The 23,245-nt window shown below is 38.0% G+C and overlaps 3 protein-coding genes across 9 annotated transcripts; 2 read left to right on the top strand and 1 right to left on the bottom strand.

The window, feature by feature from the left end:
* Nucleotides 1–328: 328 nt before the first annotated feature.
* On the top strand, nucleotides 329–14,786 carry LOC105156718 (agamous-like MADS-box protein AGL70). Of its 6 annotated transcripts, none has more exons than XM_088877584.1 (8): nucleotides 329–747; nucleotides 9,626–9,704; nucleotides 10,394–10,554; nucleotides 10,629–10,728; nucleotides 12,981–13,022; nucleotides 13,571–13,612; nucleotides 13,729–13,806; nucleotides 14,547–14,786. In XM_088877584.1, the coding sequence occupies exons 1-8, from the start codon at nucleotides 533–535 to the stop codon at nucleotides 14,598–14,600; spliced, it is 771 nt and encodes a 256-aa protein (XP_088733710.1). In that variant the 5' UTR covers nucleotides 329–532; the 3' UTR covers nucleotides 14,601–14,786. The 6 variants fall into 6 exon arrangements, with proteins under 6 accessions (XP_088733710.1, XP_020547792.1, XP_088733711.1 ...); XM_020692133.2 differs by having other exon boundaries at nucleotides 10,385–10,554; XM_088877585.1 differs by having other exon boundaries at nucleotides 339–717.
* A 678-nt stretch (nucleotides 14,787–15,464) lies between these two features.
* Nucleotides 15,465–17,668, top strand: LOC148789283 (uncharacterized). 2 transcript variants are annotated; one of them, XM_088877587.1, is made up of 2 exons: nucleotides 15,465–16,402; nucleotides 16,828–17,668. In XM_088877587.1, coding segments are annotated over exons 1-2 (372 nt in total). In that variant the 5' UTR covers nucleotides 15,465–16,032; the 3' UTR covers nucleotides 16,830–17,668. The 2 variants fall into 2 exon arrangements, with proteins under 2 accessions (XP_088733713.1, XP_088733712.1); XM_088877586.1 differs by having other exon boundaries at nucleotides 15,469–16,402; nucleotides 17,211–17,668.
* Nucleotides 17,669–18,087: 419 nt separating this feature from the next.
* Nucleotides 18,088–18,797, bottom strand: LOC105156717 (uncharacterized). The gene has a single exon (XM_011072938.3). The coding sequence runs from the start codon at nucleotides 18,480–18,482 to the stop codon at nucleotides 18,270–18,272; it is 213 nt and encodes a 70-aa protein (XP_011071240.1). The 5' UTR covers nucleotides 18,483–18,797; the 3' UTR covers nucleotides 18,088–18,269.
* Between the last annotated feature and the right edge of the window lie 4,448 nt (nucleotides 18,798–23,245).

Raw genomic sequence — 23,245 nt, 5'->3', positions numbered from 1 at the left:
TCACATTAATTACATGAATTTCAATTCATACTTGGTTTGTTTACGTACATGGTTAGGATAAAACCCAAGTGCGGAGAATTCCATAAAAGCTAAAACCCAAAGGAAATTAAGGATAAAGGTACCGGCTATATCATGAAAAGTTGGGGTAAATATATTTTTTACATCATACTTTAGGTGAAAATTGTATTATAACCTTATAAGGAAAAACAAAAGAAGAAGGATTCTGCCACGTAGGTAGGTCGGCGGCGATCAGCCACGTACACACCCTCCTCCTCTTGCTCTTGCCACAACCACAGGCTTTGCCCCACCAATTTGTACACTTATCCCCTTCCTCCTTCCCAATTTCATTTTAAACTTTGTTTAAATTAGTCAATCACCTTCCAGAAAAAGATTCAACAAATCAACATTTATTACACTTATCCCATTCTTCTTCCTAAAATAATAAATTAAAACAGGATTACATACATACATACAATAGAGATCAAAATAAAAGCATCTCATTTTGGATTTGGGGGAAACCACAATAACAAATATGGGGAGGCGAAAGCTGGAGATGAAACGAATCGAGGACAACAGCGCCAGGCAAGTCACTTTCTCCAAGCGACGCAAAGGATTGCTCAAAAAAGCCAAAGAATTATCTGTTCTCTGCGATCTGGATGTCGCCCTCCTTATTATTTCCCGCCATGGAAAACTTCACCACTTCTCCAGCAATAACAGGTTCCTACGCTTCCTCACCCTCTTTGCCTTGTACGTTATTTATTTTTCTCATTCTTTTTTTCAGATCTCGTGTTTGCTAATTACCTCTGTTTTCTAGTTTTCATGATGGCAGTAATTTGCCTGTTTTTCTTGCTCTTTTCTTGTTATTGCCCCTCCTGAGGAAATTTCGCCGGGCCTAACTTGGCAAAAAAGATTTTATCTTTTTCTTCAACTTTCAGTATTACGTAATTGCAGTCCCTTTCGTATATATCCGTTCCATCCCATGTGCTTTATCCATTATGGAATTCAGTGGGTAATTAATTATGTCATGGAAAAAGATTCAGCTTTATCCACCCCTGAGAGTCTTGATATTCGAGAAACTTGCTGCCTTTCAGGTTAATTCACTACGTACAAGTTTACGGTATGCAGTGCATCTAGTTGAGTGTTCCCCTCCTCGCACGACAATTCGTTTTCTGATTATTTAATCAATCAATATAATAATGGTTTGGTTTGGGTTTGGTTTTGGTTTGTTTGTTTGCCAACAAATATCGCCAGAGGACTGTGAGACGTGCCGTTTTTGGGTGCCTGCTTTTGGTGTTACGTGGTGGTTCACAGTTTCCGTAATATAGCCAACGTGCTTAGTAGAACACGCAGTTGAAATCCTAGATGGAGAAGCATGAACGCACTGGAAATCTCTTGCGTTCCTCTCTCTTTCTCTCTCTCTCTCTCTCTCTCTCTCTCTCTCTCTTCCCCCATATATATATGTGTATATATGTAAATATTTTCATCGACTGTGCATCTTGGTTATAAGTTATTGTTATGATTCCCTAGATTGATATATGTTATACAACTGCAACATTTGCTAGGTGTATTATTTTGTGTATAGCTTCTCTTTTTGACTACTGGTTTAGTTTCCATAATTTGTATGCACATGATTGTACATGTTTATAATTCGATAAGTTTTTGCTTGATGTGTATTTAGGTGATCTAAACTTATATGTAGGCAGTTGAAAAACCTCCTTGACCGACATCTTTTTGTGAAGAATCCAGTTCAATAACAGAGCAAAATTACACAATGAAACAGAGAACTATCCAGGAGGATGAAGGCTGTTTAAATTAACAAAACACCGCTAAAGAATCAACCAATCAGCAAGTGTCCAGTCACACGACGTGGACCAATCACGGCGCGAATAAATGACTGGAGAAAGTGTAAATAAACCAAGAGAAAATGTAATAAGCTAAAACACGACTTTGAGCTACGTTTAATCTATCCTTGATCTAATAGATCATCTTTAGCAACAGCAGCACCTGCAGTGTCTTTAGTGCATTGATGGAGGAATATGGTTGCAGTACAGCTCGAACTAGCGTCATCAGGGGATATTCCAACAACCCGCCCACAAGTGGGACTAGGGGCAAAAGGCACAAGTCCCAACTTGGAGAGAAAGGAACTAAACAACTGCAAAGGGAGAGCTTTGGTGAAGATGTCAACGATCTGGGCAAAACTCCGAATCAAAACAGGGGCAACAAAGCCATCTTTGTACGCACCTCGAACGAGATGACAATCAATTTCAATATGTTCATACGTTCGTGAAAGACAGGGTTGGCTAAAATGTGCACGGCCGCATTATTGTCACAGAAGAGAGTAATTGGCAAGGAAACTGTCACACCAAAATCAGCCAGTAAGTACGAAAGCCATCGCAACTCACATACAGTAGCAGCTAAGCTGCGATATTCCGCTTCTGCTGAAGGACGGGACACCGTTGATTGTTTCTTTGTCTTCCAAGAAATGAGAGCCTTACCAAGGAAGACACAAAATCCAGTCAAGGACGTCTAGAATCAGAGCATGATGCCCAGTCGGCATCACAGTAACCTCGAAGGTCTAAGGCATTAGCTGCAGGCAAAATAAACCGAGTGTAGGACAACCTTTAAGGTTTTTAACCATATGGAGAGCTGCCACCTTTAAGGTTTTTAACCATATGGAGAGGTGCCTTCCAATGTGTATCACAAGGTCGACTCAAATGTTGGATCAATTGCTGCACCGAGTATGAAATGTCAGGCCTAGTGAAACTGAGATAGAGTAATTGACCTACTAGACGCCTGTACGAATTAGGGGCTGAGAGCAAAACACCAGAATCTGAGCTCAACTTAAGCCCCAAAGGAAGAGGCGTAGGGGTTGCCTTAGCATGCGACAAACCAGTGTCAGCTATGATATCTAGCACATACTTCGTGTGAGCCAAATAAATCCCATCAACATTTCATGCTATCTCCAAGCCCAAAAAATAGTGTGCCTCCCCAAGATCTTTAATAGTAAAAAGATCATGAAGGTAAGTTTTTACCTTGTGAAGTTCATAAACACAGGGTCCAGCGAGAAGAATATCATCGACGTATACCAAGGGAGAAACCAGACCACAAGCAGTATGGAGAAGAAACAAACAGTGGTCATGTGCGTGTGAAACTGAATTCCTGTAATTTCAGTGTTAGCTCCACGTTCCATTGACGCGAGGCTTGTTTCAAGCCGTATAAAGACCTTTCCAATTTGCACACAAGGCCTGATGCAACCTAGTAACCAACTGGAGGAATCATATGATGTCCTCATCCAAATAGCCGTAAAGAAACGTATTATTTACGTCAAGTTTATGGAGAGCCCAACCATTAGCAGCGGCAAGCGTGAGAAAGAGGCGTACTGTCACTGCTTTCGCCACAGGGGAAGAGCTTTCTGTGTAATTGATCCCTTCGATTTGATTATATTCTTTAGCAACAAGATGCGCCTTGTATCGTTCCACACTACCATCAGCTCGTAACTTTACCTTGAAGACCCACTTGCATCCGATAGCTCGCTTTCCAGCTGGCAACGATGTAAGCTTCCAAGTGTAATTAGTCTCCAATGCCCGAATCTCTGCGTCCATGGCTGCTCTCCATTCTGGAGATTGGACAACCTCCACAAAAGAGCAAGGTTCCTTTACCACTGAAATGGACGCCACAAAAGAAGAGTATGTAAGAGAATTACAGTGTAGAGTTGATGAACTTTGTTGACATACAAAATCGTTGAGCCACAGGGGTTTTAGGCTCACTCTAGTGAATCTTCGAGTAGGTTGCTGTGAGCTAGTAGAAACATCAGTTTGCTGAACAATAGGTGCAGTCTCAGGGCTAGTAACATGTGAAGGTGAAGGCACAGTGAGTGATTCAGTGTTGTCATCAGTGTCTACTGGGAGCGGGAAGTGGACATTCAAAGCATTCTGTCGACTGGCCTTTGAGCAAAGGGAAATATAAGTTCATCAAAAATCACATACCTAGATGTGAAAAGGATATGATCCACTAAATCATAGACTTTATAACCTTTTTGCGTCATCGAGTAACCAAGAAATACGCACTTGTGAGCACTTTTGTGGAATTTCGACTTGTGTGGATTGAGATTCGTTGCAAAGCATAGACATCTAAATGTCTTAAGATGAGTGTATGTGGGGGGATGTCCATTTTGATAATGTACGTAGCAGCTAATATGCAACCTCCTAAGATTTTAAGTGCGAGTGATGCCTGGAACAAAAGCGCTCTAGCAACGTTGAGCAAGTGTCTGTGCTTCTGTTCTACCCTCCTATTTTGTTGGGGAGTTTAAACGCAAGAAGTTTGATGTATGATTCCTAAATGTTGACACAAATTTTGACAATTCAAGTTCACAAACTCAGACCCATTGTCAGACCGAAGTACTTTTATTTTGACCCCAAATTGTGTCTCAACCATAACTGAGAAATTGTGAAGTGTCGTGGTTACTTGATCCTTATATTTGATGAGATAAGTCCATAATGATTTGCTAAAATCATCCAAAATTATCAAAACATAGGGACACCCTGTCGTACTATGTGTTTTATACGGTCCCCAACCGTCTAAGTGAACCAAATCGAAAGGTGCCGCAGTGTGTGATTCACTTGCTTTAAAAGAAATTCTGCACTCTTTGGCCTTTGGACAGATATCACACTTCAATTCCAAAGATTCTTTTGAAATACTACACTCCGGAATGTGTTTAATTGCTGTCATAGAGGTATGCCCGAGCCTTCTATGCCACAACGAGTCATTATAATCGACAACGGCAGTACACAAATTAGGAACAACCACAATCAAAGTGACCAACGGCTTGAAAACAGAGCAATGCACAATATACAGATTCAGCATTCATTATGCCACAATTGCTCTAGTCACTTGGTCCTGCAAAATGTACCCAAACTTGTTGAAAGAAAAAGTGAAGGAACCCCCATAACATATCTGACTTACGGACAGAAAAATCTGGAACATAAGACACTGAATTAAGCGTTAACTTATCTGATATTCTCACTATTCCAATGTAAGCGACCTACTTCTTCGTTCCATCGGGCAAATGAATAAAGTGTGTGTGTGAAGGAGCAGAATGTGTCAAAACGCGACAAATGACCACACACATGACTTGTTGCTCCCGTATCAATTATCCAATCACCAACATTGAGCACGCTTAAATCAAATGAGTTACCTACAAATTGCTCTTCTGTATGAACGTAGTTCGCGAAGTTGGAGATAGGATCTGAAGGTGTTTCCTTGCTTTTTACCAGCTTTAACAATTAAGCCAATAAATCAACAACTTCGACTCAAATTTATTTTCACTGTTGAGACATTACCAGCTACTTTCAAATTACCAGTAAAGTTATAATTTCCCCCAACCTGTTTCTTATTGTTTAGCCATTTATACCATTCTGGTGTTCCATGAAGTTGGAAACAAGTCTCTCTTAGATGTCCTGACTTGTGGCAGTGTGTACACAGCACAAATCGTTTGTCAATGGATGTTCTACGTCTTTGTCTGTCTATAATTCCCTTGCTTCTTGTTGTCTCTTAAGGATACTTGGTACGCCGCATTATTAGTAGTATCAACGATTTGAGTCTGCACGCTGTTGTTCCACCACAATATCATGGAGAAAGCTTTCTCTAGATCGGGTAACGGATCCATCATAAGCAGTTGGCTTTTTTCTTTGTCGAAGCTTTCGTGAAGCCCCATGAGGAACTGCATAAGCTGCACTGAGGAGAACACCTCACCAATGGCCTTGTTCACTCCACATGTGCAACCACCACATGTGCATTTCGATGACGGAGCTAGACAAAGCAGTTCATTCCAGAGTTTCTTCACCTTCGTTAAGTAGCTAGTCAACGTCATGTCACCTTGCGAAATGGAAGATATTTCTCCCTGTATTTGGTAGATCATAGGAGCACTGCTGCGAACGTATCGTGCTTGAATCTCTAGCTATAATTCTCGCGATGAACTCATGTACATGAAAGCCTCCATGATGTCCTTCGAGATCGAATTCCAGAGCCACGAAGTGACCAAAAGGTCTGCTCTCTTCTATTTCAAACAGAGCAGAACTTGCTGGAGGACGAGGAAAGGTTCCGTCGATAAACGCAAGCTTCATCTTGCAACCTAGTGCAACATAAACGACTCTGCTCCACATCAAGTAATTAGAACCGTTGAAAGATGAAGAAGCTAGCACAAAGCTGGAGTTATCAGAAGGATGCAGATAGAGGACTTCCTTCTCGTATTGTTCGGCCTCCATTACCAACGAATCTGCCATAATTTTCTTTCGCAATTACAGCGATTTTGTGCGTTAAAGGCAAATACAAGTATGAAGAGACCTTCAAGACGATGACTCTGATACCATACGAAACAGAGAACATCAGAGAATCCACCATGAGTTTCATTCCTCTTTTGTTAATTCTGTTACAGAGAACTATCTAGGAGGATGAAGGGTGTTTAAATTAACAAACCACCGCCAAAGAATCAACCAATCAGCAAGTGCCCAGTCACACGACATGGACCAATCACAGCGCGAATAAATGATGGGAAAGAAAGTGTAAATAAACCAAGAGAAAATGTAATAAGCTAAAACCCAACTTTGAGCTACGTTTAATCTATCTTGATCTAATAGATCATCTTCAGCACCTGCAGTGTCTTCAGTGCATTGATGGAGGAATATGGCTGCAGTAGAGCTCGAACTAGCATCATCAGGGGATATTCCAACACTTTTAGCTAGTGGTACTCTCTGCCTGATGAAATAGTTATCCAACAACACCAATAGCAACAAATAGTCTTGCATGAAATATAGTCCTTAAACAAAGCTATTTGCAGCCAGCCACCAATTTGCTCACGCTCCTCTGAAGTTTTAGTGCAAGCTATCCTCTTGATCTGACAAGTAAGATTGATGGTTGAAACTCAATTATCTCATGTGCAATATGAGAAACTTAGTTGTACTCAAATCATAAAAACTCAAAAACTTATTATGCTTAGGGTGGGGGTCTTGTTTCTTATTTTAAGCATTATCAAATTAAGAGATATAGGATAAATATGTCAAAAAAGATTAAGATAAAGGCATATTAGAGACATCGAGAGAATAATGTATTGAAAGCAAAATATTTATGAGTTTGGCCAAAAAGCATAAAAATTAATTAAGTTTTGAAGCACAAATCTCATACTAATACCTACATTAAACAAATTGGACACATCATGTGTATTTATCACAGAAAAGTCCACATTGGCTAAAAGTTGATGAAAAATCTTGGTCTCCCCTTAGTGTTATTAACTAAATATCTTTGAGAAAAATGCACTTGTTGCTAATTGCGTAGTTGTTAAAGGCGCATAGTGTATCATGACACAAAATGAATTTTATATATGTTTAAATTCCACTGAATAATCTGGTTATTATGTATGTTCCACTAACTTTTTTCTTCAAAACTGTATCTGTTAATATTTAATGAACATTGTTAAAGATTAATTTTTTTAGACTCATCTTTAACTCTTGAATAAAAAATTGATTTAGATTTATGTATTGTACTTTTAGATTAGGTATTTTTTATAAAATTTATTCACAATTTTGATTTTTTTGTCACTTTTGAAAATGAAAAAACAAAGATACTATTTTATTTTAAGTTAAGCAATATGTTATTATTATGTTCAAAAGAGTTCAATGTTCTCATTATTCACACAAGATAATTACATCATATTCACTACATAAAAATATAAATAAGAATAGTTTTTTCTAAAATGACTAATTTTATAATTTTACAAACTTAAGGGACTAGAATAAAAAAATCAAACTTACATCGACTAAAAAGACTAATTTTATAATTTTACAAACTTAAGGTACTAGAATAAAAAAATCAAACTTACATCGACCATTTTACCCTCAAAAAGGTCAAAATTCGATCATATTTTTGCTCGAAAAATGGTCGGAGGGACCAAATTGAGATAAAAAGTAAAATTTAGGGATGCTAAAATCAATTCTAAAAGAAAACTTAAGGGACCAAATATAGCATTTATTTTAATATAACAATTTCAACAACAATAAGTAATTAATTACAGTAGATTGCTTATTTTAAAATAGTGAAAAGCGCAAGTAACCCCTTATGATATTCCAGATGAGCAAATTACTCCCATATGAAAAAAGTAACAATCTCCTACCTGTGTTTTTAAAATGTAGTAATTTACCCTCTCTGTGTTTTTTAAAAATGAATCAATCTACTTCCTTAAAAAGGGATGTACTTCATTTTAAAAACACATGGAGGTAATTGCTATTTTTTTATCATATAAGGGTAATTTGCCCATTTGCATTCATTAAGTCCTACTAATATATAACTCAAGTTGCATAGTCGGTCGGCCGGCTTGAACTAGCACGAAAAAGGCCGGCCTAGGATCAGTCCACTACTATTCATAACCGGTCCTAGGGTGGTCCTGGGTTTTTAGACGGGCCCCAATAGGCCAGATTGAGGCCCAGACCAGGACCATACCAGTCCCGAACTTGCCTATTTCTTTTTTTTTTTTTTTTTATGAAATAGAAGTTTCCTTGATACATTAAATCACACAAAAAAATAACTAGAAACAATAATAGTTAAAATTATATAATAAACTTAGATGATAATAAATTCAAAAAGGATTTATAATAAATTTTGAAAAAAAAAATTAATGAATTAAAGTTCTAGAAATTAGAAATATACCAATAATGGTAAATTTTTAGAGTCCCAAAAGTATTAAAATGCCTGGGGCTAGCCTGATCCCAAGCGGGTCTGGGCCAACCCAACCTTTTCATTGGTTCAATCCGGTTCTGGGCTCTGTAGCCCAGCTCAGCCCACTTTGCATCTTGATATACAACGTAATTTACAAATAGAAAACAAAGAAATAAGAAAAGAATAGGAAAGAAAAAAGACATAAAAAGATGTTGTTCAAGTAGCATAGAGAAAAGTAGGGATGAGGTACCAAAACAAGGAGAGAGAGAAGGGTATCCACACAATAGAAGAGAACTATGAACCTTTTCAAGAAGAAAGGGATCATGCATCCAGAATCCAAAGGGTTTTTAATCATTTGCAATTTGGACTCTTATTCTTTATTTATTTATTTTGTTTTATTTTTTGGCTTAAGCCTAGACTAGCAATGCAAGCCTTGGCAAGGGCCGAAATGGCGCTCAGGCGCATGCAAGGCGCAACCTATCACCACACCAACAGAATGGTGATATCTTGCTTCCGAGAACACTTTAGTTCACTGACAAATGAATTAAAAAAGTAAAACTGAAGAGTCGTAACTCATATCCTTTAAAAAAAGGGCACACTATAATTATTGTGTATCCGAGTTTATGCATGGTTTAAGGTGTTAAGTCTGTTATCTGTCTAAGGTTCCAAAAGGCATAGGTAAGACCTGTAAGAAACAGAACAACCAATAATTCCTTAAGAGATTTCTATCCATGTTAACCCTTGGTCTTTCTCATTGTTCTCTTCAGTTGCATTTTGCAAAATCCCTATTTTTGGGTTTGGCTTTTTGTCTTTAACTATTGTTTTCTTTTTGCAACTTTTGATGCGCTTGCATATCTGTGGTGTGCACTAATTCTTTGTTCATATGGGCATGACACATCAATCATTTTGAATATTTCAGTCTGACTGAGATCCTGGAACGGTATCATAGTCATATTGAAGCAGAATCAAGCCCCTCTACAGCGGTATGTGAGTCACTGGTAAGTGAATCCTCTAGGCGAACCTGCAGTAATCCTGTTTTTCAGGTCAATACCTAGGTGGATAACAGAAAAACAAGATGGTAATTTATTATGACATAACCATTTGTTTGTATTGCCAAAGCCTGCTGAGAACAATATAACGTCAAGGGTCAACATTAGCTAACATTAGAGTCATGCTGAATTTTCAAATTAGGGTTTATCTTCATAGTCAAATTCTAAGTGGACTTCCTCTAGGTAGAGGTACTGTAGATATTGCAAAGCATTAGAAAATTGATGCAATATTGCTAGGCGTTGTTACAAAAACCCTTCTTGGATGGCTCCATTCATGGGATACTGCATTTTCACTTGAGAACTCTTTACCCAGCACTCTTGGCAAAGGGGATAGTAGAAAGATGCCATAAAGTATTATTATGATTTCCTCATTACTGGGCAACCATCTCTGCAATCTTATCAAAGCATATAGAGGTGGTTGAAAATATCTCCTTTTTATGTAGATGAGACTTTGTAAAAACATTGCATGTACTTATGTCTATTTAAATGATAATCTAATGATGTCATCGTCATTATTACGCTTATATTGAATGTTATGGATTGCAAAATAATAAGAGTCCCTTACCAACATTATTCTAGAATTGATTGTCTTGTAGAATTCTATCATTTTAACATACTTATTTAGTTAGTTAGACCAGTATTCTGGAACTCTACTGTTTAAAACAAAGAAGTGGAGCATCTTATTCCTGAAGCAATTATGTTTGAGAGTATTGGATGCTGTCCTGCTCCCATGTCAGGTCGAGTGCTCCAAACATTCACGTTCCGTCTCATGTGGAGAGCTCCTCCAAATTGTTGAAAGGTAGTGCCTTTGTGCCTCTTACTTTCTTCACTTGCCATTGTCAGGTTGGAGTAACGTAAGTTTCTCTTTTGCAGGGATCTTGAAGAACCATTAGTTGACCAGCTTAGCGTTACTGACCTTCTACATCTGGAAAACGAACTTCAGGCCGCATTAACGCAAACACGAACGACAAAGGTTTCCTCTCTTCACATCCCCTCTAGTATCTGAGATTGTGGCATATTGACTCCAGCGGCTAGAACTTTCCTATTTGCTTTCTTCATTGTGTCGCTCGTCCTCCTTCATTTTGTCAGTATATCAGATTTCTATTTTGCTGGTGAAATTTGAGGTGATCTCAAATAGAGCTACTGGATTTCTTTTTCTTTTAGTGAATCTGGTGTAACTTGAATATGTAATTAACAGTTAAAGGAGTCTTATTGACCTTTTTCAGAAAGTTCAGAAACGTCTAAATTTTTTTGATACAGAATCTGCTGAAAATGGGTGACATAGGCTCCAACAATTTCCTCAGGAGCAGCAACAAATAGGACTTGTCTCATTGACTTGAAATTTTTGCTCAAGTAAATCAGGAAATATCTTAAGAAGGGATAAGAGGGAATTGGAAACAGTTGCAGGTATATTAGGATAGAAGTCAGCTGTATTTGACTATAGAGAATACAGTCTGGCTGGTTATTATGGTAAGTCTCGGACCCATAGGATGTCAGAAACAAGGAAGCAAGCTCTGGTGGAAGCCCATGGGTAAGAACTTGTGAGGGATGATTGCGAAGGATTGAGCCTCTTGATCTTATCCCCCCGACACTCCATTGCAAAGTCAACTGAAGTCTCTTTTGCCATTGGGTAAAAAAGGGAAAGCCTGGAAAGAGCTCGAAAACTCTGCTGGCATCAGAAACAGTAGGTCTCTAGCTGATTATGAGGCACCATTTACTCTCCTAGAAACCGAGCTTAATTTCTCGCTAACAAATTTAGCGTAGAGGATACCCTTCTTTCAAATCATATTCTGCCCGAAATTACACTTTTGTTAGGTTGTCTTTGTTCTCTCTGCATCCTTTTTTTGTGGAATAATTACACCACCCTCCCTTGAAGTTTGGTGTAATTATACTTGGACCCCATATGATTTCGGAAATTATATTTAGTGTCCTGGACATTTGTTTATGTATAACAAATAGATTTTTCTATTAGTCAAAGTTTATGGAATTGCTAATATTGGTAATGTTAGCATTTGTGAAAATGTATAAGAATAGTTTGATAACGAAAGGCTTGGACAGAAACACTAAATGTAATTTTCCAAACCACATGTAATTACATCAAACCTTAGGAATGCAGTGTTATTATCACTTATGTGTGTGTGTGTGTGTTTCGTCTATTTGGTTTAAGCACTTTGTACTTTTCGGTGTTTACATGAGGAAGCATAGAAATTTTCATCAAGCAAAGCTCAAACATAGTAGTTAATGGACCGCTCCAGGCGTGCCTTTATGAAGACGGGCCTAAGCAGCCTGGTTGCTGGCTGGGTGGCCCGGCCCATCAATAAAAAAAACCCCTAATAAATTAGGGAATTTCAGCAGAAATAAATATTCGGTTCTCTTCTTCCTCTGAGGTTGCATCTTCTTCTTCAGTTCTTCTCTTATTCTTCTCTTCCATAGTAGTCTGTCGCTGCCGTTCACTGTTGAGTTGAGCGGCTGCTGCGTGACTAGACCTGTTGGGTTTTTTCTTTTTCCTCTGTTTAGTGTTTAGAACTTTAGATTGTTACTGTTTTGATTTAATTATGTAATTGTTTGTAGACTAGTAGTCTATGATTATGTTATTTACTTCTTAATTAAGTATACATATAAATTAAAATTACCAGTTTTTCATATGTTTTAATGATATAACTATGCTATGAAATTTCAGTAATTTAATTATATATGTATTGTTAAGTTTATGAAGTTTTGTTATGTCGAATTTGTTGTTTTATACGTCTTATTTAACTCCTTATACATTAATTTAGTCAAAATAATACTAATTATATAAATATATACATTATTTCTTATATGTGCGCCATCTTTTGAAGAGGTGCGCGCCTCGCTGTGCTCCACGCGCCATGGCTCCAGGAGCCCTTGGCGCCACTGTGTGCCTTGCACCACTGACTACTATGAGCTCAAATAACTGCAGTAGTTTAAGGATGTTAAGCTCAAATTAGAGACGATCTGTTTCTTCACTAACTTTCTTGTCAACCCTAAAACATATAGGGAGGGTAGACAATAATTCTTTGCTTGCATGCATCAATTCTTTTGTTCTTCTTCCTATTTCCTTTTCCATGTGTATCATGGATTGTCATTGTATGTATACAGGCCTCCTACTTTATTGCTTTCTATCTGTACACAGTAAGATTGGTTGTGATATCTTTTGTATATGGATTATTGCATAAGTCAGTAACTCTCCCTCATTTTGTGCAGACACATCTGCTTCTTGATTCTATATCAAGCCTTCATGAAAAGGTATGCAGTTTTACTTTTTCCATTACTTTTTGAAGGATTGATGCCACAAGTTGTATTTTGCTTTAGTATCCTAATGTCTCAGGAACTGCTGCAAAGGAGTAGATGTGTTCCTCAATCTTGGCTTGTCCACAAGTTTTTTGATTGGTTAAAATTTCCTTGGCTCTATAACCTGATTCTGAAATAATCAGGTTGTGGTAAAGAAGACCAGAGAAGCTTGCCTGAAACTACTACTACCACCTCGAAAGTTATGAACCCTTTTTATCAAATTCAGAAAGTATCTTAATGTAGCAAACTCTTCTTAGAAGAGGAAATGATAGCTAAAACGTTAAAAGGACAGCATGTAAAATAAGATAAAAGGCTATTAATGCAACATCCATGCAACCCAAGCGGTAGTGCATTTTGATTATCCAAATGAGTGTTGTATCAGATGAGATAATGACATAAAAAAAATATTAGACAAGTGCAAAAATAATATGGCAGAGTGCGAAATATGATGTATTACCTCTTGATTCTAGGGGTACTTACTTGATTCCTTTGTGCGCATGCAGGAAAAGATGCTGGTGGAAGAAAAGGGGGTTCTTGAGGAGAAGGTGACCCGAGATTGAAAATTCCCACCTTTAAACAACTAACAGCTCAATTAATTAGGTTTGAATAAATTCGTGCAGTGCAATAATGTAACCTGATTATTCTCCAACTGCGGTTGCAGATTGGTGGAAGCATGACAAGTGGGAGGACAAAGAAAGTCATACTGGACCTTAACATCATTCCTGATGCCCAAATGTTGGTATGAATTTAAAGCAACATATTTATGTTTGTTTTTAATTTTCCTCCTACTGGTGACACAGCTTAAGTGGAGGAAGCTTGTGTACAAATGAATTGCTGCTGATATGGCCTGCTGGCTCATTTCAGCAAAGTTGAGCTGCCTAAGCCTTTTACCACTATTCAATTATTGCATATTTGTGGGTTTCTTATACGTGCAACTGTACAACAATAAGTAGGAGCAAATGAAAAGCTTGTATTTTTCATGTGTGACCTAGCTCTGTGTTTAATGGGAAGATTTGGTGGTTTATACCAATTTTTCGTACCTGGGGCGGAGTTGTTTGGAAGCTGGACCATTCGAGTGAACTAGTGGGGTTGCTTTCAAGCTTAGATTTCCATGGGAAATATATGGGTTTGGAGATATTCAAAGCTGGTGGCCTCCTCGATCTTCTTAATGGTGTATATATGTATATAATGGAAAAAGCAAGAACGGTGGATTTGGTGGTGGCAAGGGGGACTCTGTTTTTTTCTCAACAGAAACAGACGTAGGTCTTGTGATGATCAATAGTTTGGTTCTAACTAAATTAGAAGGCAAAATTAATAGACAGAGGCAGACAATGCAGTGAAGTAAGATTGGTATATATACTACAATGGTTGAGCGGCACAAGTAAGATGCATGACAGATTTGTACGCACACATGCAGGTTATTAAGCGCCCTCTTTGGAATTATTAATTAATTATTACTTTTTGGGCTTTATCATGTAGAAAGAGAGAGCTCCAGAGCAAAGGAAATGGAGGGAGAGGAGGGAGCCTACGTAGTGGACAACAAGGACAATCATTGAATCTTAGTATCTATTGTCAGCATTTCTCAGTGACACGTGACCGCCCCTTTCTCCACAAATAGCATGCCAAATTTTTTATACCTCAGACACCTAACCATGAATTCTCATTTTTCCAATTATATATTACGATAAGATTAAATAGACACTTCACTTTCGAAGAGAATATGAGTAGTTTAAATCAGTAGAGCATTATTTCATCTTTAATTATGAGAAGAGCAACTGATTTATTTAGCATTATTAATTATAACAATGAATCCTGGTGGGACGTTTAAGAGGAAACAACAACAGATTATTAATCCTGGAAATAATGATATCCATTTGTTTGATGCCACAATATTGAATTTCCCTTCATTTTTTTCCTTTTGGTTTTTGAAAAAAAGGGTGTGTTTGTCTCAAAACATGAGAGGCCCCAAGACACGAAGCAAGCCCACTTACTTATTCATGGGTGGTATTGGTATAGCAGCAATGCAAATAGAAATGGACGGCCCAACTGGACAAACTTGTATGTATATAATATTAAAATGGAAAAGGTTAGGATGAGTCTCATATATGATGATATTAGTGTTTGGCAGGCAGGTTGCTTGACATAATATAGGTGGGTGAGGGAGGACACAACGTGTTTGCATCCTGACCTCTTTTCAGCTGAGAAAATACAATATAATAATGTGATGCAAACGAAGAGTTTAGACCACATTAATCTAATTAAATGCACTGGATATTTATGTGTTGGTGTTGCAACTTTTTCTCTTATCTTCTTCAAACCAATAAATAATAATAATAATAATAATCAATGAAACCAGCAAGTCAGTCGTTGATGGATACTGTGTCTGCACCCCATCCACTGTAAACGTTACACAAGAATAAGAATGAAGTTGCTCTTTTTGAGACCACCACCACCACCTCTTTCCAGTCTATCGATGCTTTCTCACATCTGACTATTCTATAGATATAGGCGCGCGTGCATGAACTTGTTTCTTTCTTTGTTACACGCAATGCATATCAGTCTTTCCTTTCCTTTTTACTTAATACAACTACAGCTCAAAACCTACCAACACCCACTCTTTAAGTCTTAAGCATTCGCTTGTCCTACCATAACATCTCTAACTATTATTCCTTCAAATACAACAAACAAACAAATAATAGTAGAAATAGAAAGAGGGTCTTCACTTCTCCTCACTCTTCAGCAGTCGGCACCTTTATCTTTCCCTTTCCCTTCTCATTTTTTCTTTTACCTTTTATTGCTCTCAATTTTTGGCTCTCTCTCTCTCCACCAACTTTACATATCATTTCAACACTTCACTCTGTTTATCCATTCCCAATATATAGAGACTAGAGTATATCCATTTCCCTCCATCTTCTCAACCCTCTTTTCAAATCACCCGCCCCTAACTTACAATTCTTCAAAAATTATGAGGAATCGACAAGATTACCAATCCAAGATTTTCTGCGAGCTCTCAGCTTTGGTTTTGAATATTATACGTTCCCCATCGCCGCCCATTGATTTTTCCGACCAAACCCCGCCCACCCACCTCCCCAGGACCTCTGCCCCCTCGTTTCAGCAGATAACACCGGCGGGCTTCGCCTCTTTGCTTCTGGGAATATCTTTAGCTTTGATGCTGTGTGGATCGCTCACTTTTTTTATCGGCTTTCTTTTGATGCCTTGGGTTCTCGGTTTGACGATGTTCTTCTACTTTGTGGGAGTGGTTTCCAGCATTTCCATGATTGGCAGAACTATTCTGTGCTGTAATTCAGCGCCTCCGCCTAGAAAAGATGCTCCTTGTAAGAATTCTGCCCTACCTTTTGTCTTTTTAGTTCAAGACTGCATTTTGTTGCGATTGAATCTATGTCATTTCACTTTCTTAACTGCTCTTTTTCTGTTTCTGGTTTTCTTTTTCCTTTTTCCTAATGCTGGTAGGATTTTGAGATTGAGTTTTTGGGAGGTCGGGTTGATTGTTCAATCAAGACTTGGTTTTTCTGTTTATTGTCTCATAAATCTAATCGTACTTTTCGTAAATATATATGCCTTTGTGGATTATAGTCAATCGTATGGATTGGCTTAAGACTCGATAAATTAGCAAAATAGTTTTTTGTTTGTCAACTTGTTGTGTTTATGAGATGTTTGTTGGGGGGGGGGGGGATCATAGAATTTTGTTATTTGAATGTTGAACTAATCATTCATGATAAGAAAAGGTGCCTCTTTGCAGGATTATGTTTCTATTGAAAAATTAAAAAGCATGTCTTTTGGTAGAGTAATGGATGTTAATTTGGAGCTTGGTTCTGCTTTTATGATGCAAATGGAGATTGTCTCGGTTGAAGGTTTATTGTGAGTAGTTGTAGGGGAATAGAGAAATACACACATGTTTCTGGGTGACTGGTGGTTTGTTGATTAAGAAGGTTGAATCAAACATTGGTGAGGGGTATAGATTGGTTGAGTTTTGGTTGCTCTGGATTGTTGACTATGTTGAATTCCGCTGTCACTGAAACAAGGTTGTTGCCTGTGCTGTGTGTTTGGTGGTTGTTTTTGTGGAAGTTGGAAGGTTGTGGTAAGGAAAGAGTTGACCTGGTTTTGGGTTGCATTGCATCGCAGCGTGGAAGCTTTTATGATGAAGATTTAGATGGCTGCAGGAGGTGGGATAAGCAGGATGAGCATGCTTCTTGTTTTGGTGCTGCACCTGCAACCTGCAATATATTATGTATTCATACATACTTAGGGCTCTGTCTGGTTGCACGACTGTGGATATTTCTCTCTGTGTTTTGAGGATACTACACCAACAGGTGATATGGAAAAGAAGAAGAGCGGATCTGCTATTTTTTCTTGTCAAGGAGAAGGGAAGACCCAACATGCACCAAAATCAATTTCTGTGGCCACATACATATCTTTTGATTCTGAATACGTTGGTATTGCCATTAGAGTTTGTATGATTCTTCTTTAGGAGTGTAACTACTGCAAACCATTTCTCTGCCTTAATTTGTGGTTTATTACACATCAATTTCAAAATGTATCATATCCATCCAACGCATATAAATCATTGTTTTCATATTCAATGGCCCTTTCCTTTGTGTTTCTTTTTTTTTTTTTTCCTCTTTGGAAAATGGTAAGACGAAGTTTGGAAAGTGGTCAGTGGGAAATGATTCATCATCATATATATATATATATATATATATATATATTGTGAAGAATGAATTAATCTTGTTCACAAGACTGATTGATGATAACACAGATTCATTCACAAGCAGAGAATATATTGTACGACGTTTGTGTGTGTGTAGTTGAACAAAAAGAAATAAAGAAAAAGTGCATGGTGGGATTGGGCGGAACAAAGATAAGGAAATTTGTTGAGATCCAACTTGGGCTTGGATAATGAAAAACAAGCTCACAAACTCATTCCATTATCCATTCCTCCTCTCTGTTATATTAGCAGATAGAAGACCCACCACTCAATAATTAATTAATCACGCTTCAATTCATTAAATCATTGATTGATTGAGTGGAAAAGAGTAGTAGTCGGAATCCGATACAAGAAAAGTAGTTGAACAAGTCTGGTAGACAGATGAAAATCAGTAAGCACATATGTAAAAACCTGGTAATGAATCAGCAGCTCATGACAACCAGCAAAACAACAAATTAGGAAGCAAGCAGTGAAGGTTAACCAGTGTGGATGTGGACGCCAATGGCAATGAGGAAAATAGTGATAAGCCCAAAATAAATGATTGTGTGGACTAAAATAGAAAGCCCACTTGTCTGCATGTTGCCGAACTCCACAACCCGCCCACGCCCAGGTAACTGGAAAAGCAGCCCCGGACTGAGCAACACGAACAGCACCACCGCTATCACCACCGGTCCCCAATCTGCAGACATCCTGCGGATCCTATACCTACCTCCTCCTATCTCTCTCTCTCTCTCTCTCTCAAACTAGTTACTTTCTCTCTAGAAATTCTTCTACTTGCTGCTGTGGTATGCCTTCACTCACTGTGTGCGTATATGGCTATATATAAATGTGAAAGTATTTGGCCTGCCTGGGAGATTCTTTAATTATTATTCCAAACTACGAGATGATCACTACTGCGAAGCAAAGAATAAATACACAACAATTTTTTTTTTTGTAGGGAAGCAAAGAGGGAGGTAGCGTGTGAGAGAGAGAGGTGAGGATGACACAACTCAAATGATCTATCCAAACTGTACTGCACCCACATAATATATAGATGGATAGTAAGTACGTGGCAGAATCATCTTGAACATGACGCCACCACCCCCAAGTCCCTAACCCTATTTAATTTGCACCGACAATTTTGATTGAGTTGCGGGTTATTCCGTCATCGTCAACTGAGTTCCCAATTATCGTAATGCTTTTTGACGTTTCCATGTAACATTTTGTTGTATACATAAATGGTGAGATGTGGAGATGGAGTTGGAGTGGTTAACAAATTAGACTACTTTGGATTAAGTAAATAAATCTAAATTTAGTCAATTCTTCAGTTAAAGCTATAAAATTCAAACCCAATTTTTATTAATTACCCCACACACACACACACACTTGATTGGGGCACAATTGCTGACACGAATCTTATATAAGTCTTTAACTCTTCAATTAAAACACGTAATGACTTTGAGGGTGAAACGTTTTTGGTGAATTGTAGTACTAGTTAATAATATTATATATTATGGCATAACTCTTAATTATGTCATAAATATATGATGATTATGACAACTTCGGATCCAACTCAATTATTGCTGTTGCAAAGTATGTAATTTTGGGATAATTACCTCATCTCCGATATAATTATATATAAATTTTTTATAAAAATTATATTTAGTATCCATAATATTTATTTTTATCCAATAAATATATCTCTCATTAGTCAAAAATTGCTATTGGTAAAAAAAATAAAAAAAAATTATATTTATTTAAATTTGACTTGTAACAGATTAAACAAATCTTTTATAATCAATTATCCTTATAATGTGGGAAAATGTATAATGATCGTTTAGTGAAAAAAATATATGTTTTATAAGTTAGTAATAAGTCAATCAGGGTTAAATATGAATTTTTCTTTATTTTTTTATAATATAATTAAATTTGATAAATTTTAAATCTATTCATTTGTTGAAAAGAGATAAATTTTAAAGTATACTAAATATAATTTTTTAAATTACAAAAAAATTATATTTATCGTTACAAAAAATCTCGGGAGAGGATGGTATAATTATCTCTAACTTGAATTAACTTGATCATCATTGCTATTTGCCATCTACTTATGATCAGACTCCAAGCACACATGAATTAACAGTACTCATGCTTTTTTTCAACTTTTGTTTTAGGTAAAGGTAATTTGCATTAATGAAATAAAAATTAATATGCAACTACCGAGTTAGTTTCTGCCGTCCATGGGATCCTCCAAAGTCTATATAGGACTGAAAACTGCAAACTAAAAGGGACATTTGCGCTAAGAATGCGTTGTTTCACATGTTCTAATATGTGTTTAGCAATTTGCATAGGTGTTTGTGATTTTTGGTGGAACCTTCGTACACTCCGTTCTCTCCAAACGTTTAGCCGCTAGTAGAGCCTTATAAGCAGCATTAATGTAGGGCTTCCCTCTCCATCTCGTTGTAGCCCAAAGAATCCCCCTACTCCAATCATTAAATAGCCATTGCAATTTGACCTTCCTCCTTACAATCTGCAAGCACTCAGAGGAAAATGCATAGTGAAAAAATAAGTGGTCATGGGTTTCCAAGTAATGTGCATCATAGAGGATGCAATCTTGGTGTACTCGCCGCATCTAAGGCTTATCCATAGTGGTTAGCCGTCCAAGAATAGCAAGCCATAAGACAAATGAACATCTCGGAGTTTTGAGGCGCCCTCGTAGTAGAGCACTCCACGCTACCTTTGGCATCTATGGTGTAAAAAACTTGTATACGTCTGATGTGATGAAATTACCTGTTGTTCCTCCATAGAATCTGGTCATCGCCCTAGTGAATAGGTGGCATGCATCCAATATAGTTCATTAGCTCGGCTATGTGCCTTCTAGCTGATGGTCAGCGCCATTCTCCAGATCTTATAATCATGTTGAGTGGTGAGTCCTCTGGCAAACCAGTGAGCAGGGGTGCTTGAGGAAACTGGTGAAGTAGGGGACCCTTTGAGGACCAAGGGTCATGTTACAATAGGAACTTATTTCCATTACTCACTTTGTATTCAATCAATTATAGCAAGAACATTCTAAGCTTAACAATCTTCCTCTAATTCCAAGTTTTCATTGCCATACTCATTGTCCAAAGTGACTTATTCCTAAGTTTGTAATGTGCAATCCAATGCACCCAAATAGAAGAGGGGTTGACCACCAGTTCAAAGAGATGCTTACGCATGAGGGCACGATTCATAGCAGCAATGTCAGGAATTCCCAAGCCACCCTCCTCGAGAAGCCGGTGTACCCAAGATACCTTAGCAAGTCCTATAGCATTGCTACCTTTCTAGAGAAATTGTTTAAGTCTCGATTCAATAGCCTTCACAACACCCTTGGGTAATAAAAACGTTGAAACCCAACACTGTTGCATCGTCATTAGGACGGACTTGATCAATTGCAGCCTCCCTACAAATGAAAGCTGAAATTGACCCCACCCCTGAATTTTCTTATCTAACTTCAGGATTAAAGGTCGACAATTAGCAATAGCTAATCTGGTGGACATCAAGGGAAGGCCTATATATTTTACTGGTAGCTCGCCCTCTTAGAAGCCAAGTATATCAAGCAGCAGCGGCTTAATATATTCAGTAGACTTTGATAGTATAACTTGACTGTTTTGGAGATTGACTTGTAACCCAAATAACAAAGCAAATCGCTCCAGCACCTGGTGGACCACTATGACCAAGCCTGCTTCAGCTTCACAAAATAAAAACAGATCATCGGCGAAGCAGAGCATTATAGTTGCGTATGGGAACACTTCCAATGATATCTGAAGACGTCATCTGGGCTATTCTGGCTTTGAAGATTGTATGAAAAACTTTCATGACAAGTACAAATAAGTAAGGCTATAAGGGATCCCCCTGCCGTAGACCTCTAGCTCCTTTGAAGAAACCATGTACTAGCCCATTCAGATTAATGGAGAATGTTGTCAAGGTTACACATTCTTTGATCCAACCTATGAACTTGGGAGGAAAGTTAAAAAGTTCAAAAGTTGCTAGTAAGAAGTCCCACTCTATCATATTATAGGCATTTCGTAAGTCCACTTTAACAGCGCAACAAAGAGGTAATTGCTTCTGATTGTAAGCTACAAGTAATTTGTGAGCCAGTAATATGTTAACAACTTTCCTTCCCAGAACAAATGCATTTTGAGAAACATGCACCAATGCTCCCATAACCCCTTGTATTTGTGTCACTAATATCTTGGCTATGAGTTTATAGAGGACATTGCAGCAGGCTATTGGTCGAAAATCTTCCATAGTACTTGGGCTATGTACTTCGGGGATGAGCACTAGCAAGGTAGCATTAATCTGCTTCAGCATTCTGCCCGTGCGAAAGAAGTCCAACGCTGCATCAGTAATATTTTCACCAATTCAAGGCCATGCCAATTCAAAGAAGCAAGTTGAGTATCCATCCAGTCCTAGAGCTTTGTCATCCGAAATACTTAATAAGGCATCGTACACCTCTCTCCTCTGTATCTACCTCACTAGTTCATCAGCCTCATCAATGGTAAGTCTATGTTGAACCCAGGGTGCGAGGTACTGTAGGTTAATATCTATACGTAGCCTCAACACCTAGCAATGTCTGAAAGAAGTTCACAAATTCCTCTTGCACCCCCAATGTTGTCAGTAACGAGGTCACCTTGGGGAATTGTAATATGAAAGACCCTTTGCATGTTTTTTTTCTATTGTACCCTCCTGAAAAAAAAAATCCTAGAGCATTGATCCCCATGTTTTAGCCAACGTAGTTTAGCACATTGCTTAAGCATAGCTTGCTCCGGGCCCACCGCATCTACATAGACCTTCCAACAAGTGTTAGCTCATGCGCTTTGGCAAGCAACTTTGCAGCCATTTGAATGTTTTGGGTAAGATCCCTCTTCTTCTTACGCAAAGCTCGAAATGTTCGTTTTAGCAATTGTAGCTTCTTTACCACCCCGTACATAATTGCACCATGAATGTTATGTTGTCATATTTGCCCCACCTCTTATAAGAATTCAGGGTGCTTCGCCGAGTAGTTATCAAATCGAAAAATGGTTAGCCCATGCAATACTTGTTCCCCTTGCAAGATGAGCGGTGAATGGTTAGAAGTTCTTGGGTTCGAGCTGATATAGTAGCTCTCCTCCACTTGCTCAACCAAGTCTCATTGGCCATGACCCTATCCAGTCTCTTCCACAGTCCACGTGGTGCTTCACTTTGATTAAACCATGTATACAAACAACCTCTCATGGGTAGGGTGGTAAAGCCTGCTGCTATAACACATTCATGAAATTCACTCATGACTGAGGTGGACGTTATATGATCTCATCTGATTTCACTTTAATTTAGCACTATATTAAAATCACCTATGAGCACCCATGGGGTTTGATCAATGCCCTTGGCAATCTGCAAAATGTTATGCCATGAATCCCTTTGCGCTCCTGCTTCATTATCCCCATAGGTGACCCTTATC

This window comes from Sesamum indicum, linkage group LG2 (genome assembly GCF_026168435.1).
Source record: "Sesamum indicum cultivar Baizhima isolate 11 linkage group LG2, ASM2616843v1, whole genome shotgun sequence".
NCBI lineage: Eukaryota > Viridiplantae > Streptophyta > Magnoliopsida > Lamiales > Pedaliaceae > Sesamum > Sesamum indicum.
This window is presented reverse-complemented; position numbering and strand designations above follow the sequence as displayed.